The sequence below is a fragment of the Maylandia zebra genome, linkage group LG22, assembly GCF_041146795.1.
Source record: "Maylandia zebra isolate NMK-2024a linkage group LG22, Mzebra_GT3a, whole genome shotgun sequence".
Taxonomy (NCBI): domain Eukaryota; kingdom Metazoa; phylum Chordata; class Actinopteri; order Cichliformes; family Cichlidae; genus Maylandia; species Maylandia zebra.
The window spans coordinates 8,082,484-8,101,364 of NC_135187.1; the positions used below are offsets into that span (position 1 = coordinate 8,082,484).

The 18,881-nt window shown below is 40.0% G+C and overlaps 1 protein-coding gene across 1 annotated transcript; it reads right to left on the reverse strand.

The window, feature by feature from the left end:
• Positions 1–558: 558 nt before the first annotated feature.
• LOC112430133 (uncharacterized) lies at positions 559–5,631 on the reverse strand. Its single transcript, XM_076879612.1, has 13 exons — positions 5,606–5,631; positions 5,214–5,251; positions 4,833–4,917; positions 4,643–4,733; positions 4,415–4,503; positions 4,207–4,334; positions 4,061–4,112; positions 2,643–2,740; positions 2,404–2,540; positions 2,255–2,320; positions 2,021–2,067; positions 1,707–1,855; positions 559–988 (listed from the first exon to the last, which is right to left on the reverse strand). Exons 1-13 carry the CDS (start codon positions 5,629–5,631, stop codon positions 666–668), a joined length of 1,329 nt encoding a protein of 442 aa, XP_076735727.1. The 3' UTR covers positions 559–665.
• Positions 5,632–18,881: the final 13,250 nt, after the last annotated feature.

Genomic DNA, 18,881 nt, shown 5'->3' on the forward strand with positions numbered 1-18,881 from the left:
ATAGGTTCACCACCCTTCTAAAAAGGCAGTCCTGACAGACTGGGGCATGGCAAACATAAGAGACACTGTGATGCTTCGTCAAGGGAGTAAGTTCACTGCCCAGGCTACTGGTCCAGCTGGTGGCACATATCTTTACATGGCCCCTGAATGCATACTGATGTTTGAAGAGGCCTCGTTCCAGACAGACATGTGGTCCCTCGGAGCCACATATCTGGAGATCCTGACGGGTTCCGCTCCGTGGATGGTTAAAAAACAAAGAGAACTGGCTGCACTAATGGCCACCAAAACCCCACCACATGCCCTATCACATCTCAGTGACAAAAACAGTTTTCTTGGTGGTTTGGTGAGCTATGACCCAGACTCAAGGCCTTCCGCATCTGATGTTGTTAAGTTTCTCAAGTCAGGCCTTGATCTTACGAGCCGATATGGCTACAAGTGGTAATGGTGCTACAGTCTGCAGTTCAAAAGTCTTTCAATGTGAATTATGTTCTACATTTTGTTAACAAAAGTTGTGGTAAATGAAACACTGAATCATTATGAAAGATGGCACCTTGTCAATTGTATTTCAAAATTTTATTGTACATTTTGTTGGTCAGACAGTTTTCAAATTACCTGTTGATTTTAAACAAGGATAAATAAATGTTAACAAACACTGTTGTATGATTTTATTGGTCATTGGAAATGTTTACTGGTGCACCTTCCATCCTCTCTCTCTTCAGAAAGATGTATATGTCATTTGCCTCGGCAAACGTAGAAGGTGTAGGAACTGCATTTCTGTTCATGGCAGTTGTGAGCTCTTGGACTAGCATGAGGTATGCAGCAAGGCAACCATCAGGTGTGCAGGGAAACTGGCTGTTTTCTAAAATGTTCTGGCACATGTCTCTGAATTCCTGGTTTGCTACCAGTGAAGGCTCTTCCCTCTCACAGATTAATTGCTTGGCATAGTCTAAAAGGTCTGGGTCAACAATGTGCAGCACATTGCCATATCCTGCGAATGAAAGACAATATTGAAAAGATGTTCACTTTGAATGTTAAAAATAAATGAATAATGACAAAGCTGTTCTAGAACCTGTATAAGAAGCAGTCAGTGTTTACAGATGTTATTACAGAAACTTAAAGATGGAAATATCACTCAAACAATTAGATAAATTTTTAGTTAAAGGTGTCAATATGAAGCCATTTTAGTATTGACAGTAGAAATTCAGAAATCTCTTATTGTACTACAAGTAGGCTTCTTCGGAAGACACAAAAGAGAAAGCACATTATAACAGTTTTACGCTCATTACACTGGCTTCCAGTATATTTTAGAAAATTCATTTTAAAATTTTAGTAATGACTTTCAATGCTCCGAATCGTGAAGCTCCTGCCTTAATTTCTGATCTTATAGAACCCCACGCTCCCTCTCCCAGCCTGTGATCATCTAATCAATGGCTGTTAGTAGTCCCACCAGAAGACCAGAGGCAAGAGATTCTCCAAAGCGGTGGCTCCCAGGTCATGGAATGCTCTGCCTCCATCATTACGTTTCCTTGATTGCATTTATTCTGTATGTTCGATTGTGCTGTTTTATGTTCATCTGTTTTATATTATTGTGAAGCCACTTTGTGGTTTTTATCCTGTGAAGAGTGCTATATCAAAGTAAAAGTAAACTAATGAAAGTTAAAAAACAAACAAAAAAATAAAACCCCACAGGCTTTCAAATGACATACCAGGAGGTGGTGAGGTAAACAGAAGGTCGGGTTTCCCAAATGGACCAGGTGCATTGCGTTGCTTGCGGATGTCATGGGTGTTCCAAACTGTTTGCTCCGTTTTTAAGTCTCTTTGAAGCAGTGGCAAGTGTGAGTACTGCAAGCAGTTGCTATGAAAAAGGAGAATTAAAAAATTAATATGTTCATCTGCTTCTTTGAGGTAGAATAAGTAAAAGCTAAATTTTAATCAGTACTCAAAAAACAAAGGCATTCCTAGACCACATACTTTCATACTGCTGCTTGATTATTTTTCATGTCTAAAAATATTGACTTACATGTGCACAGGATTGTCCAGTTCAAGGATCCCAGACTCCATCATGGCCTACGCATGTTGTTTTGAAAAAGACATAAGTTGTGAAGGTGAGAATTTCATTAGTGAAAAGGTACAGATGTACATAAACACAGATTCTGGCCTTGTGTTTTCAGATAAACTAATCCATCGTATGTTTAACGAAATTTTGATGGCTAGTCTTTGTTAATAGGTTTTACAGGTGAAAGATTTGCTTTACCTCAAATGTTGTCAGCCATTTCTTAATCCATGTCCGCTTTAAAATACTGTTGAAACATTCAGCTCTCTAAACAACAGAAACATGACATTATCAGTTTTGTTGTCAGGTTGTTACTTTAGAAATAGTCATTTACCAGCTTAAAGACATACCTGGTTGTGCACTGATGTCCCCATTCTGAAGCACCTCCATGCCTGATTCCCAAGATCTCGCATGTGAAATGCCATCTGCATTTGACCCACAACAAGGTTCTCCTTTCCTCTGTCCCCCCGAATCATTTGAGGACAGCCTAAAGACACAAACTGAAGATAATTAGTGAATGATGAAAAAATAAATTTATTAACAAAATGTAATCTTTTTTAACCCCCCATTTTTTTAGTATATTGCATACCACCCTGTTCTTGAACAGCCTCAAAGAAGTATCTGGCCACAAAGTTTTGTTTGCGGTTGGATGTGCCCACCTTTAGCCATAGAACCTTCCTGGAAAATCTGAAAAGAAAGAAACAGAAAAGTGGCCACTTGTACATATGATTTAATCATGTTTTGGCACTATGTTTGGTTTTTGTTACATTCCCCAAGAGTGACAGAGGATTTTTATGAAATACAATATAATCAAGTGTGCCTTATATTCAAGTGTTCATATATTTTCACATAACCAAGCCTATTGTTGAAGAATCACCTAACCAAGTCTATTGAAAGGAAAACATGATGCATTCCTTACCTCAGTGTCTGAGATGTTTGACAAACATGATATAATGATGCATTCTTTACTTCAGTGTCTGTGATGTCAGATAAAGCATGATATACTTCTGTATTCTTACCCCAGTGTGTGAAAGATCAGATAAGCTGATCTAATGCCTAACCTCTCTTCGACTTCTCACAAAAGAGAAAGTACTATGTAACCTGCTTTTTCCTATAAATAAAGGAAGCAAGCCTGCATTCGGTGTGTGTGTTCCTCAGAGACACTCACCCGTGCGCACGCTCTTATACACTCTGAGTTTGGTCTGCAGTGTCTTATTTCTCTTGCTTGTGTTTGAACAAATGTCTTCCCCTGACAAAGAGTATGCTGGTTTTCCATTGTATTATGTCTAGGCGTTGTTTCTGGTTCCTCCGGCCATTTTGACTGCCATAGTTGTGTAGGCTTACATGCCTTTGGAATTGAATGTGACTCTTGACTGTGTTCAGACTGACGCGAGGGGAGAGCTGCCTTTTGTTTTGTAATCCCTTGTATTCTCCTGTTTATGTGTTGGTTAGGTAGGTTATCGTAAATTGTACATTTTATTTTCTTTGGAGTTAAATTCTGTTTACTTTATATCAGGGATGTTTTGTTTGTTGTGTTGGTCTTGGCCCTCCCTGAAATTAACTGCCAGTCTGAAATGGAACTTTAAGACTAGCAGGAAATAAGCCTTTTAAAAACCGCCATCTTGAATACTCCTTCACTATTCATACTTTATCTTGGTCCCTTAGACCAGGCTTGGCCAAATCCAGACCTCGAGGGCCAGTGTCCTGCATGTTTTAGATATCACCCTGGGTAAACACACTTGAATAAAATGATTAGTTCATTACCAGGCCTCTGGAGAACTACAAAACATGTTGTGAGGGTAATTTAGCCATTTGAATCAGCTGTGGATCAAGGACACATCTAAAACCTGCAGGACACCGGCCCTCGAGGCCTGGACTTGCCCATCCCTGCCCTAGACTCCTCAGGAGAGATAACACCTCAGTTTACCGCACATCCTTATCTTGAAGCAACTTTGTACTATCACTGAATATAATAAATTAAGTAGCGAATGCCATATTCAAACCTACCCATCAATCCCCAAATGTATCCACATTCCAAAGAACTTCAGTTTATCATTGCCTATATGAAACAACAAATAATAATTACAATTTGTTTCAACAGAAGTACCATCAAAACATGTTTGGAAGGTTAATTGAAAAGATAAAATAAATACCATCAATGTGCCATGTGTCATTTGGACCACGGCTGATGTAATTCCGACGGGGAATTTTCTTCTTTCCAGGAGATCTCCTCTGAAGACCACTTGCATCCATATACCTCATTATATTAGCAACATCGTCTCTACAGTAACAATAGATTTTACTATGAGCTCAACAGTAAAACAAGAGAATACTTGATTATATACACACTATTTAACCAACCTGTAACAAGGCCGCACTCCTCTGACATCCCTTACCCGCTTTACCATTGCCCTGATTCCTTGTTCAGGAGACCACTGTTTCATCTCACTCTAAAAAACAAACAAACAGACAATTGAATGTTTTTTTTTTTTAATCACTACAGAAAATAACATTTATTGTTTCTACAATAGCTCATGACACAGACTTCAGGAAAATATATATTTTTTGCACTGATGTTTTAACGCTTACCTCCACAGCTTTGTGGATTTCAGTAAAAGGTCGTTGGGGGCATCTTCGCTTCAACCCTAGAAGTTTTAAAACTCGTCTCAGATGCCTCTCACTGTTAAAAGACAACACAGACTTACATTATATTGAATGCAAACTGCATGTTTTGTCATTTTAGAGAGTTGTCACGGAAACTGTTGAAATGCAGACTTACCTTATTTTATGCCCATATGAATTCAGTGCACAGCTGATTTCCTTTTGTTTTAAGCCTTTGTTGAACAATGTTATTATCATCATATCTTGAAAGGTTAAGTGTAACAACAACAGTCTAATTGATCACCCACCTCTTACACTGAACATAAGTAATTAACCAGTAAAGTACTAAATCTTTTTATGTGGCAATTACACTAAAAGCATCGTCAATTCAGTGCCCACAAATAAAACGTGTAGCAAAAAATACACTTCTTTGATATTAAATAGGTGAACAGTAGTTAATAAATAAGTTGTACTTTAGTCATTTATTTTTAATGCTCTTTTTTTAATAAAAAAAAAAGTATTTTTGGTACAGTCATGGGAACCAGCCAGAGTCGGATACTCCTTTCATCATCGTCAGATGACATATTGCAGCAAAGTCTAAAAACAATAACAGAAAAAAAAAATCAGGATCAAAAAATATCCCGACAGTAGCAATATAGAAAAGAGAAATAAAGAAAAAGAGCGACAGAAAGGATGCAGGCTGCTCGTAAGCTTTCAGCTTGTCCATTTGCTGAAATGTATACAAAACAATTACTGAACAGTTTAAATTTGAATCACGTTTCACCACTGTCGCTAGCTAGAATGAATTAGCCAGACAAAAATAGTACTGATTTGGTTTCGTACAAAACTGGCTTTCCGTCTCTGATATGTAACTTTCACAACATAACTGCAACTTAATATAACACAACTGTGGCAAAAATATGAACAAAAGGGAGAAAAAGTTAAACTTACCTTGTGTCGTTAGGAGCCTGAACCATGGTAAAACTCCGGTGAGGTCAATGACCTTACGCTCTCCCACGGTCACACGTTGATGACGTATTTGGAAATCAATTCGGGTGGGACATGACAACAGCGCCACCTGCAGGAAGATTTTCTCTCTGGTACCTTGTGTTCTGATACCTGACAATTTTTTTTCTGACACCTGACAACTTTTTAGTCTGACACCTGACAACTTTTTTTCTGACACCTGACAACTTTTTTTCTGACACCTGACAATTTTTTTTCTGATACCTGACTTTTTTTTTTTTGACAACTGACACCTGACAATTTTTTGTCTGACACCTGACAACTTTTTTTCTGACACCTGACAATTTTTTTTCTGATACCTGACTTTTTTTTTTTTTGACAACTGACACCTGACAATTTTTTGTCTGACACCTGACAACTTTTTTTCTGACACCTGACAACTTTTTTTCTGACACCTGACAATTTTTTTTCTGATACCTGACTTTTTTTTTTTTGGACAACTGACACCTGACAATTTTTTTTCTGACACCTGACAACTTTTTTTCTGACACCTGACAATTTTTTTTCTGATACCTGACTTTTTTTTTTTTTGACAACTGACACCTGACAATTTTTTTTCTGACACCTGACAATTTTTTTTCTGATACCTGACAACTTTTTTTTTGACAACTGACACCTGACAATTTTTTGTCTGATACCTGACGATGTCCTAAAATGTACACCGTAGGCTGGGGCTGCACGAGGCCCACATTCAACTCTGGAGGCTGGGGTTAAGGTTCTTGCCTGAGTGATGGGTGCAGGATGATCAGCATGCTCATGATGTTCTACATTTTGAGAATACACAGGATTTCCAAGGAACTCAAAATTCTCTCAAAATGATGATCTTGATTCTCAGCCAGCTGTGGAATGGGTTTCACTGACTGCTTCTGAACCAAATATCACAACCAAACAACTCTGAAACCCAGCAAGTCAAAGGGAAAATATTAAAAATACATATGTGTGGCAGTTTGGTCTGCAGCTCGGCTACAAGGGAGGGGCAGTCCAGTGTGTTCAGGGGCAGTGATAGGGGAGGCTGGCCGAGACAGCCGGGATCCATCATTTTAATCATGCCTGCCATATTTCAGTATTTCAGTAGCTGCTGGGGCCCAAAGAAGGAGTTGGATTTTGAGCAGCTGACTGTGAGGGTGAAAAGTGACATCAGCAGCCAGTAAGAGGAAGAGTGAATGAGCAACAGAGACAGTGACAGCGATAGCAAGACACAGACTACCAGTCAAAGGTTTGGACACGCACTCATTTGATGGTTTTTCTTTATTTTCATGAATATTTACATTTTAGATTCTCACTGAAGGCATCAAAACTATGAATGATCACATATGTATTGAACAAAAAAGTGTGAAATAACTCAAAATGTTTCATATTTTAGATTCTTCAAAATAGCCACCCTTTGCTTTGATTCCTGCTTTGCGCACTCTTGGCATTCTCTCAGTGGTCACCTGAAATTGTTTCCCAGAGATGCTGAGCACCTGTTGGCCCTTTTCCTTCACTCTGCCGTCCATCTCATCCCAAAACATCTTGATTGGGTTTAGGTCAGGTGACTGTGGAGGCCAGGCCATCGGGTGCAGCACTCCATTACTTCTTGGTCAAATGCAGCCTGGGGGTGTGTTTGGGGTCATTGTCCTGTTGAAAAATAAACGATGGTCCAACTCAGCGCAAACCAGCTGGGCAGCTATTTGACCATGATTCACAAAGTCCCCTCTGAACAGTTGATGTAGAGCTATGTCTGCTACTGTAACGCCGTGTGGCATTTATCTGGGCTCTAATCTGAGGTTCTGTTAACTTGGGATTTCTGAGGCTGGTGACTCAGATGAATTTATCCTCAGCAGCAGAGGTGATTCTTGGTCTTCCTTTCCTCATGTGAACCAGTTTCGTCCTAACACTTGATGATTTTTGCAACTGTACTTGGGGACACATTCAAAGTTTTAGCAATTTTCTGGACTAACTGACCTTCAGTTCATAAAGTAATGAAGGACTGTTGTTTCTCTTTACATAGCTGATTGGTTCTTGCCATAATATGAATTCTAACAGTTGTCAAATAGGGCTGTCACCTCTGCTGCCCTAGTTCACAAACTGCAGCTTGTTCAAAATGCTGCTGCGCGTCTCTTAACTGGGACTGGTAGGTTTGAGTCTACTACTCCAGTTCTTTCTGACATGCACTGGCTATTAAATATTGTATTGATTTTAAAATCTTATTGATCACTTTTAAAATCATAAATAATACCGTGCCCAGCTATCTTACTGATCTCCTCAGCCTTTATACCCCTAGGAGAGCGCTTAGATCAGTAGGCCAAATGCTCCTGGTGGGACCTAGATCTCGGCTTAAGACCAGAAGTGACCGCACATTTGCCTCTGTTGCACCCTACCTCTCGAATAATCTCCCTCAAGCTATTCGAGTGTCTGATCCAATTCAATCTTTTAAATCTCAATTAAAAACGTGTTTATTTAGCCTAGCCTTCCCGGCTGCCTAGAGCCCGCATTTGTAAGTGTACTGCATTTTATCGTTTTGCTCTGATTAATGTTTATAATGATTTAACCTTCAGCCTTTTGGCTTGTGCCTACTGTGTGCCTACTGTGTCTGTTGTATTATTGGTTAGTTATGTCTCCCACCTGTCAGTGTATTTGTACCTGTTATTGCTCTTAATTGGTTCTATGAAGCACTTTGGCATACCTCTTGTTTTAAATGTGATATACAAATAAAATTGTATTGTATTGTGTACTAGCTTGACTTTTTCCACAAGACAAGTGATGGTCCCAACCCCATTAAGAAGGCAAGAAATTCCACAAATGAACCCTGACAAGGCACACCTGTGAAGTGAAAACCATTTCAGGTGACTACATCATGAAGCTCACTGAGAGAAGGCAAAGGGTGTCTACATTCACGAATCTAAAATATAAAACACATTTAGAGTTATTTATCATTTTTTTCTTTGCTACATAATTCCATATATCTTGCTTCATATATCTGATGTCTTCCGTTTGTTTCTACTATGTAGAAAGTAGTAAAAATATAGAAAAAACATTAAATGAGAAGCTGTGTTCAAACTTTTGACTGTTAGTGTATATCTATATAAGGTAAGTTGTGGATTTTAAATCATTTAATATGCATCTGTTAATCCTACAACTTCAGCTGCTTGAGTTGAATAGTAAGTAAGTAAGTAAAATTTATTTATATAGCACTTTTTAAGACAAGAAACTATAACAAAGTGCTTCACATGAAAATGTAAAAGCATATCAAACAAACAATTTAACAATATAAAGGTGGCACATGGTTGTGGACGGATGGCTCACTATGAATTCTGGGATAGGTTGGACCACGAAGGATATTTACCTCGCCTTGTTTCTTGTGTTTTGGTATCAGCCACAATAAAGGCTCGTTTTTGGTTTACTCAAGTTATTTTCCACGTCCCATTTTGTCAGCATTTAAATCCATTATTCACTCTTCACAAAATCAGCTTCTGCCTGGCTGTTACAAATTTTTGTCTTTTTTACTTCCTCACATGCATACCTAGACTGTAAAAACAAACAAACTGTACTGCCCTGCACACTGAAAACTAACAGCTAAGGAGGATCAAGTGACAGCAAGTGATCCTTACAGTGGCCTATGCAACAAGTTGGATGTGACACGGTTTCACAGCACTCTGAGAGTTTGGAGAAGGTGGCCAAACAAGACACCATAAGCAGATGTTCCAATTCGGACATATTATATAATCATGGGAGTTGAGCAGGTTGTGTGGCCAGTGTATTGTTGACATAAAGCTGATAAGTCAGCCTCTAAAACATCCTGAACAGCAGGTAACGTGGCGAGAGACAAGACCAAGCTACAGGTAAGAGTTTAGAACTGCTTCTTGCTTTCTGCTCAAATTAAAAGTCTACAGTGTAACGTTTTCCTTGTTCTAATCCAATCAGAATAACATGTGCTCTAAAAGCCATTTGTGACCCTCTGATTTACTAAGATGGATCTAAACTCATAATTCCCAGATGAGTTAGATCAGCAGTTCCCAACCCCCGGGCCGGTACCGGTCCGTGAGTAGTTTGGTACCGGGCCGCGAGAGTTGAGGCTCAGATGTGAAATGTATAGTTTTCAGGGTTTTTATCGGTTTTCAGCGTTATTTTGTTATCGTTTTTATCGTTTACTTGGTTTTCCTGGGTCTTTTCATGTGTGTTATGAATACATTTTCTTTTTTTCAGTACCGGTACTAGTTTTATTTTGTTGTATTTATCCGCGACACCTTAAAGGCCGGTCCATGAAAATATTGTCGGGCATAAACCGGTCTGTGGCGCAAAAAAGGTTGGAGACCACTGAGTTAGATCATGTTGTTACTGTTTTTAGTTATGCTAAATGTTTTATAATGTGAAGACAACAGAAAACATTTTGCTTTGAAAAAGCTTTTTTCCTGTAACACACAGAATTGACTGTGAATAGGCAAGAAGACATGTTACACATAGCATGAAAAATCCTAAAGAACTTTCCTGAAACCCAAAGAATACCTGAACTGTGCCCATGGAAAATTCACTCAATATTCAAAATATTGTTTAATATTAAATAACAAAGGAATAAGCTTCTTTCTTTGGGGGATCAGGACTATACATAGCATTTCTACAGGTCTCTGATTTGTCAAACCTTTTTTTCCTGTTTAATGTTAGGTATTTGTGATTTTATATACTTTTTTGTTATGTTGACTGTAAAGGTTGTAATGGTGGCTTACTTTGCTGTTTCCAAACTACTGGCTAGTGGAAGTGGATCACTCAGTTTTACTGTTACCAATAGATGTATGACGTATGCTATGCACAGATACACCCACACACAGGTTGTTATCATCAGATTCCACATTTATTGAGAGTGTCCACGGAATTATAACAGAACACCGTCTGACAGCGGTCGGTTCCCGCAGCGTCTTCCTCCTCCGCTCCTCTCCACCTCACTATATAAAAGGAAGGAAAACCACCATCAGTCCAAATCGCCATCAGCTGTTCTCACCAGCACCGCCCCGTTGAGCTCACTGCACCACTTCTCCCCTGCAGCCGCGCCCCGGACCACACCTCCGCCACAAGATGCATTTAATTTTAAGAGTGGAGTCTACTGTGAAGTAGTTATGAGAGAAGTAAAGGAGAAGAGAGTTGATATGGAGCAATGCATTAAAAACATACACAGTTGTTTAGTGAAAATGTCTGTACAGACTCAGGAACACTGTTCACTGCAATGTCCACAGAGAATATATATGTAGACAATGCTGAGGATTGCATAAATGTGTTCCAATATAAAATAGACCCTCACAAGGCTGACTGTGTCGATCCAGGTATCCTGGCTAAAATTTTAAAGCTCTATTGTTCCTTCTCCACAGCCTCCAGCAAAGCCATGGACTCTAGCGTGCCCCTCGTCCTTTTGCTGCTCATGTGCAGTTCAATCATGGTTGAAGCCCAACTCAAGGTGTATGATCTGCGAGCGACTGATCTTCCCACCGTTGTCCTGTTAACCACAGATGCCTATGTCACAGTGTCCTCTGGTTCTACTTCTCTGGGTAAAACATCTGTTCGCTACAATGACCCGAACCCCTGGTGGGAAGAGGAATTCTCCTATTTCAACACTGAGGAAAATGACACGCTGACCCTCGAGGTTTATGACGTAGACTTGGTCTTTGATGATCAGCTGGGAGTCTGCCAAAGGCAGCTCAAGGTGGGAACCTATCAGCATGACTGCTTCCTGACCAAAGGCGGGACTCTCCATTACACTTATACTCTTGGTTGAAACAGTCAGTAGGCATGCAGAGATTTGTATGACATCTGATGTCCACAGGCAGCCTTCATTTACCACAGCTTAACAATGTAGACTGTTATAGTAGAGCTGAAATCCATTTTCAGGGTTTTGATCATGCTCACATTAACCAAAAATATTAAACCTCTTAAAACCTGTAAAGCTTCTTTTACTACACTTCAGTCTTTGCTGCCTTGTTTCACCAATTGAAATAAAGTTTCTTGCAATGAAAACATAAAAACAATAAAAGAATGACTAAGCAAATATTTAGAGAATGTCTGACATGTCTCACCTGCTCTTGTTCCCTCTCTGCTCCTCTCTTACCCTCTTTGTGCTGACAATCAAGCCAAACACCAACATCATCAAATATACAGTTGAAACCAGATATTTACACACTCTTCAGATAAAAACACAAACACTTTTTTAATTGTAACATCACATCAGACTGTTTATTTTTTTTACATTAATAAATATTTTAAGAAATTGTTAAAATTAAGAGTAAAGAGAGAAATTGTCTGTATTACCCAAATTGTATTCACAATTGAGCCACACTTATGGAGCTCCACAATTCTTTTCCTGGTGTTTTGGTTGACATCTCTTGATTTTCCCATGTCAAAGAAACAGGCTCTGTGTTTTGCCTTATATGCATCCACAGGTGTGCCACCAATTTACTCACATGGACTCTACTAACCTATCAGAAGCTTCTTAAGCTCAGAATCGAATCGTCTGGAGTTTCTTATTAATTAACAATAAACTTATTGTAGATGTACTCCTAAATTTGATGAAAGTGATTAAAATAGACAGCTCTTTCTCTCGTTATTCTGACATTTAACTAATTCAAATGATATTTCAATATTTATTTATCTTAAAACAAAACAAGTTTACTCTAAATTGATGTTTAACAGTAACAGTAAAAAAAAAAAAGTGTATGTAAATATCTGGTTTCAACTGTGAATATACTGCTGTGTGCTGAAAATGCTCTTGTTTTGCATAGAAATATACTAAACAACATACAAAGCATAATATATAAAATAACATCTACCTGAGTTTTTTCTTGAAAGAAGCCCCTTATGTCCATTGTTGTGTTCATCAGTACATACCTGAAACCGATTTAGAGAGCTTTATTTAGCCGTGGAGGGTAATAACTGAAAATATGAAATAAACACACATGTAGGCCTAAGCTAAGACTCTCTAAAAAACAGTATTGTTGTTGTTCGGCTTTTCATTTCGCCATTTGTTGATTCACTCAAAGAGCAAGTAACGTAATATGGGTCAAGTGATCAGTTTGATATCAATCTTTTGTGATAAACCGTCGTATTTACATTATTTGTCCAGTACGGATGATTTGCTTCCTGGTCAAACTGAAGCTCTCCTCTGTCTCCCTGGCTGCACATTTCCAACAGCACACTCGCAGGCAGTAGCTCCCCCCGCCCCCTCGCTTAGTCGCCTAGTGCCCAAGCTCGGATCATACCAAAATTAGGGGGAATTTACGCACAGTCGTAAATTCCCATAGTGTGCGCAATGTGCTTCGAATATTGTGTGTAGTTTTCGTTTTATACAGTTGTCAGTCAGGCATCTAACTATGAAACAAATTACACTCCAAAACAGTCAGAGCTGAAGAGAAACTGAGGGTTGTTCTTATTTTCTTCAATCAGTGACGAATAGTGAGATGTTCTGGCTTTGTGGAGGGCTTTCTTATAAAGCAGCAAACTATTTCTCCAGGCTAAATGATGATCCTCTAAATTTGTGACACGCCATTTCCTCTCCAGCTTACGAGTCATCTGCTTTAGGGTACGTGTTTGAGAATTATACCACGGAGTCAGGTACTTCTGATTAGAGACCTTAGTTTTCACAGGAGCTACAGTATCCAGAGTCATACGTAGTGAGGAGGTGAAATTATTAACAAGATAATCGACCTCTGTTGGGGTAGCGTTCAGATAGCTGCTCTGCTCTATGTTGGTACAGGGCATTGAAGATGATAACAGTGGGTGGATTATATTCTTAAACTTAGTTACAGCGCTTTCAGAAAGACATCTACTTTGATAAAGTCTACTCTCCACTGCTGTGTAATCAATTATTGTAAATGTTATCAGGAAATGATCAGACAGGAGAGGGTTTTCAGGAAACACTGTTAAATGTTCAGTTTCTATGCCATATGTTAAAACAAGATCTAGAGTGTGATTAAAGTGGTGGGTGGGTTCTTTTACATTTTGAGAGAAAGCAGTTGAGTCTAATAACAGATTAAATGCCATGTTGAGGCTGTCATTTTTAGAATCTACATGGATGTTAAAATCACCCACAATAATCATCCTGCTGCAACCAGGTTTCTGTAAGGCAGAGTAAATCGATTTGTTGATCAATTGATCACCTAATATTTAATAATCCACATTTCACTGTTTTACTCTTTGGTTCAGATGTGGATACTTTATTGTTCTTTCTTTGTAATTGTTTATGTTTAAGTTGTTTGTTGCTGGTTTTTAGTTTGTTTTTGTCTGTTTGGGAGCTGGCACAGTCTCTATGGAGATGGGTTTTTGGGGGGGTAGCAGGAAGAGAGAAGCTGCAGAGAGGCGTGTAAGACTGCAACTCTGCTTCATAGTATCTCTATGAACAATATTTTTCTTTCGCGGTCTCTAAGTACACATCCCTGTCTTATGGTGTGCCACAAGGTTCTGTGCTGGAGCCCTTATTGTTTTTAATATATCTACTTCCTCTCCAGCATGTTTTGAGCCCTTTGAGGACATTTGCTACTACTGCTACGCAGATGACATCCAGTTATATATTTCTTTTGAACCTGAAGATGTTTCTAAGCTGCAGATTCTAAATGTGTGCTTAGAATCCATCAAAGGCTGGATCGCTGACAACTTCCTTCAACTTAATGAAGAAAAGACTGAAGTCCTTGTATGTGCTCCGGACAGACATGTACCTAACATAATAAATGCTCTTGGTGTCATGGTCCTGGGTCGTGCGACCCGGTGTTTTGTGTTTGGTCTATTTTGATGTTTATTGATTGTTTAGGTTCATTAAGGTAGTCCAGCCATTTGTATATATCACCCTTGCATTACGTCTCCCTTGCCCTTCGTGTGTTTATGTCTGTGCGTCTTGTACTGTCAAGTTCATGCTGTCAGTATTGTCACCTCCCCCTGTACTACGTCTCCCCGGTTCGTGTCTCATGTTTCCTGTTTTACTTTGAAGGCCTGCATTCACTGTCTGTGTATTCAGTTTCACTCCTCCTGTCCTGTCGTTAAGTTCATGTCTGTCAGCTGCGTTCCCATGTGTGGCCACTTCCCCTGATCATCCCTCATGTGTATTTAGTCTCTGTGTTTCTTACAGTCTGTGTCGCGTCGTCTGTGTTCCCCCCCTCCGTGTTTCCATGCCTGGTCTGTTGTTTTCCAAGCCATAGCCTCACCATCGTTTGTTCCCAGTTTAGGTTTCTGTTTAGCCACGTTATCCCTGCTGTATTTGTACACCTTGTTTTCAGCCATATTAAAGGCTCGCCTTCTGTTAAAGCTCACTCCCGTCTGCTCACTTGTGTACGCACCTGGGTCCATTACACGCATTCTCCACTCGGTCCGTCACAGCGGACCGTGACACTTGGTCCTCTTTCAACATTTGTGAAATCGTCTATCGGGAACCTCGGGGTAACCTTTGATTCTGCTCTTACTCTGGATGTTCACATCAAATCTCTGGTTCTTTCCTGCTTCTATCATTTAAGAAACATCTCTAAATTGAGCCCTATAGTATCTCATACTGAACTGGAGATTGTTATTCATGCATTCATTTCATCACGATTGGACTACTGTAATTCACTGTTTACATGTCTAAACAAAAACTCCCTGGAGCGTCTGCAGGTTGTCCAAAATGCTGCTGCAAGGCTTCTGACAAAAACATCTAAGTAGTCCAATGTGACACTGTTGCTTATACAGCTGCACTGGCTCCCCGTTGAATTTAGAGTCCATTTTAAGGTACTCGTTCTGACATTTAAAGCTCTTCAAGGACAAGCACAAGCGTACATCATTGAACTTTTACAGCCCTATGTCCCTAGTAGGTCCCTGAGGCCTTGTGAACAGGGCCTACTTGTTATTCAGCATACAAGGCTGAAAACCAAGGGTGGTAGAGCTTTTGCCACTGTGGCCGCCAGACTGTGGAACTCTCTTCCTCGGAATTCAAGATCTGCAGACTCAGTGGTCACTTTTAAAAAACAACTAAAAACACATCTTTTTAGAATTGCATTTTATTAACTTCTGTTTTTGTTTTATACTTTGGGAAGCAGTTTGAGATCTTTTATCTAGAAATGTGCTATATAAATAAAATTGTACTTACACCAGAAGAGGGCAGCATGCCCATCTGTTTTAAAGAAATATCTTACTATGAAACTTGACACATACCTCATCAAAACTCAAGACACTGTAGTAGAAGATTTAGACATGACAATCTCTGACGAAACATGTGCCTCCATATTCAAACACGTAAACACAACATCATTATGTGCCCGCCCTGGTTTAATCCAGTTTGCAGTGGTGCAAAGAACCCATTTCTCAAAATCCAGATTAACTTGTATCTATCCTAAATTCTCTCCATATTGTTTGTGACAGATGCAAAACTGCTGAAGCCTCACTGATCCACATGTGCTGGTCTTGTCTCTTGTCCCAGTCTCTTTCAGTTTAGAGAAAGTGTGTGAATGTGGCATGTTGTACAGAGCACTTTGAGTAATCTGGGAGACTAGAAAAGTGCTATATAAGAGTCAGTCCATTCACTGAGTTTCATCATGTTACTTTTGCATGTTCTGGCACATATTGTTATGACATGGCTTGATTAAAGTACACAATAGGCTTACATCTGGGCAGCACAGAACAGTGTGTCTACAACTGGTCCGTGGCTGCACACAACTTACACATGGCCCACATACCGCAAAGAATGACGGCCCTTTGGTGGCCAAGATTAGGTTTGCCAGAGGTAGTCCACACATGGGCCAACACAGAACCACCAGTGTGTCTGCAAGTGGCCTTGTGCTGGCCCATGTGTGGGGTCACATCTGGCAAACCAGATCTGGGCACATTGTGTGGGCCAGATCTAGGCCATACCAATTTTGCTAAGTGGGAAGTGTTGGGCTAACTACCCCAAATGTATAGATCATATGTAACCCTTTTCTTCTCTTTCTGTTTATATGTATGAAGAAAAAACTCTTAATAAAAATACATTGTTTAAAGAAATATCTCACTATGGCTCTAAATACTACAAAAACTTTCTGCTGGTTGTCAAATGATTTATAAAAAGTTAATGTTTACAGGACTACAGTTCTTACAATGGAGAGACAGTTTTAACATGGCGTCACGAACGGTCCACAGATCTGCATTTTAGGTTATTCTATTACTCTAAACTGCCTGCATTCTTATTTGTAGTGTAAGTAGACTGAGTGGTTTGTAAGATTAGAAAAGCTCTGTGTACATGCCAGTGTTGTAACTTAAAATAACGTAAAACTAAAACCAATGATATCATTTGACTATAGAAAAAAAGAGAGAACTCAATTAGCTTTGAAAGTTTCAAGCATTTAAGGCAAAGGTCAACAGCAGAACAAACTGAGGAACTGTTGCTAACTATGTGTGTGTGTGTGTGTGTGTTTTTTTTTATTTGTTATCGGATGCAACAAGTCTTGTGCTTCCTGTCTGGTTGGTTTTAATTTCTGTGTCTGGCAGCTTCATGTTGTAGAGTTATTTATGTTGTTGTGTCCACTTTCTGCACTTGAATATTGTAGAACATCTGACCAATGTTGTTCATTAATGCTGCTTTAATATACCTGTTCCGTATTAGTATGCTGCGCATGCACGCAGTGAGACGGGGCAAGAGAAAAGGGACCCGCCCCCTGGAATGTGATGACTAACGTGTAATGGTTGCTTTGTTTCGAAGTAAATGATGCTCGATGATATTCACGAACCCTGAGTCATTATTAAACGACAAACATGGTGTCAGAAGTTGTGGTTCGGTCATCTACTCCAGCACTGCTGACGGAGTGGTAAGACTAAAGTTTTCCCAACACTTTACGGACGAAGCAAGCAAGTAACCAGCTAGCGTTGCTAGGCTATCGTAGCAAGAGACTATTAAACGTCAACGACCATGTCGGACGGATTCCGTAGACCAGACCCATTGGTGTTTTGTGGAAACATCGCCGAGAAGTGGCGTATATTTGAGCAGGAATATGACATATTTATAGCCGCTGCTCATTCCGATAAGGATGCTCGGACCAGAGCGTTCATCCTGCTAAACCTAGCCGGCTCTGAAGCCATCGAGCGGGAGCGCGCATTCGTTTATACACCCGCTGCGCACGCGGGGGAAGGAGAACACAGACGACTGGTGACCGAAGCAGAATCGAGAGAAGACCCGGAATGTCTAAAGCGCAAATTTCGTGAACTCTGTAATCCCCAAACAAACATAACAATGGAAAGGCACAAGTTTAACACCAGAAACCAACGGCCAGATGAAACAATTGAGTCTTATGTGAGTGACTTAAAAAGTAAGGCAGGCAGTTGTAAATTTGGCCAGCTTAAAGACGAGCTCATCAGAGAGACTCGTTTGTGGCATAAACAGCGACAGCATGAGAAAGCAATTGCTGCGCGACAGCGACTTAACTTTGAGCAAAGCAATTGAAATGTGCCAGATATTCGAGCAGACAGATCGACATACGAAAGCTCTAGCGGCTCCAAAGCAAATGGCAGCAAAGGTCGACACTTTGCATCACACAATAAAGAAAAAACATCCACACAAAGTCAAGACAAAGACAGGCAATGTACGGCGTGCAACGCATCCAGAACATAGGCTCGCTCACGCAATCACAAACTGTAACAACTGCGGGGGCAGCCACGAGGCAAAAAGGGACAAATGCCCAGCATATGGCCAGCAATGCCATAAGTGCCAAAAATGGAATCATTTCCAGAAATGCTGCAAGTCATCACAAACACGGCAATTCAAAAAGAGACCCGTAAACCACATTGAAATGCAGGCGCACGGCAGCGATGAAGAAATGTTCTATGTGAATGGAATTGACATAGACACTATAAATCCCTGCTTTCCATACAAAAATGACATTTTCACCACGGTGCATATTAATGGAAAACCCTTAGAGCTCAAAGTGGACACTGGCGCCAAATGTAATGTCATGCCAGCTAACCTTTTTGAACAACTGAGACATGATGAAAAACTCATGCCATCACGAAACACTAAACTGGTGGCATATGGGGGAGAGGAAATCCAAACAGCTGGCACAGCAACACTCTCATGCCACTCTGCAGGCAAGGACTACCCTCTGCAGTTCTTCATAGTGAAACGAGACGTACAACCCCTACTTGGCTTACCAGACTCACTTCACTTACAATTAATCACACTAAACAAAGAAGTCCACCACGTGACTAAGGAAGTGGAAAGCACCTTTTCAGAACAGATCTTCTCAGAGTATTCAGA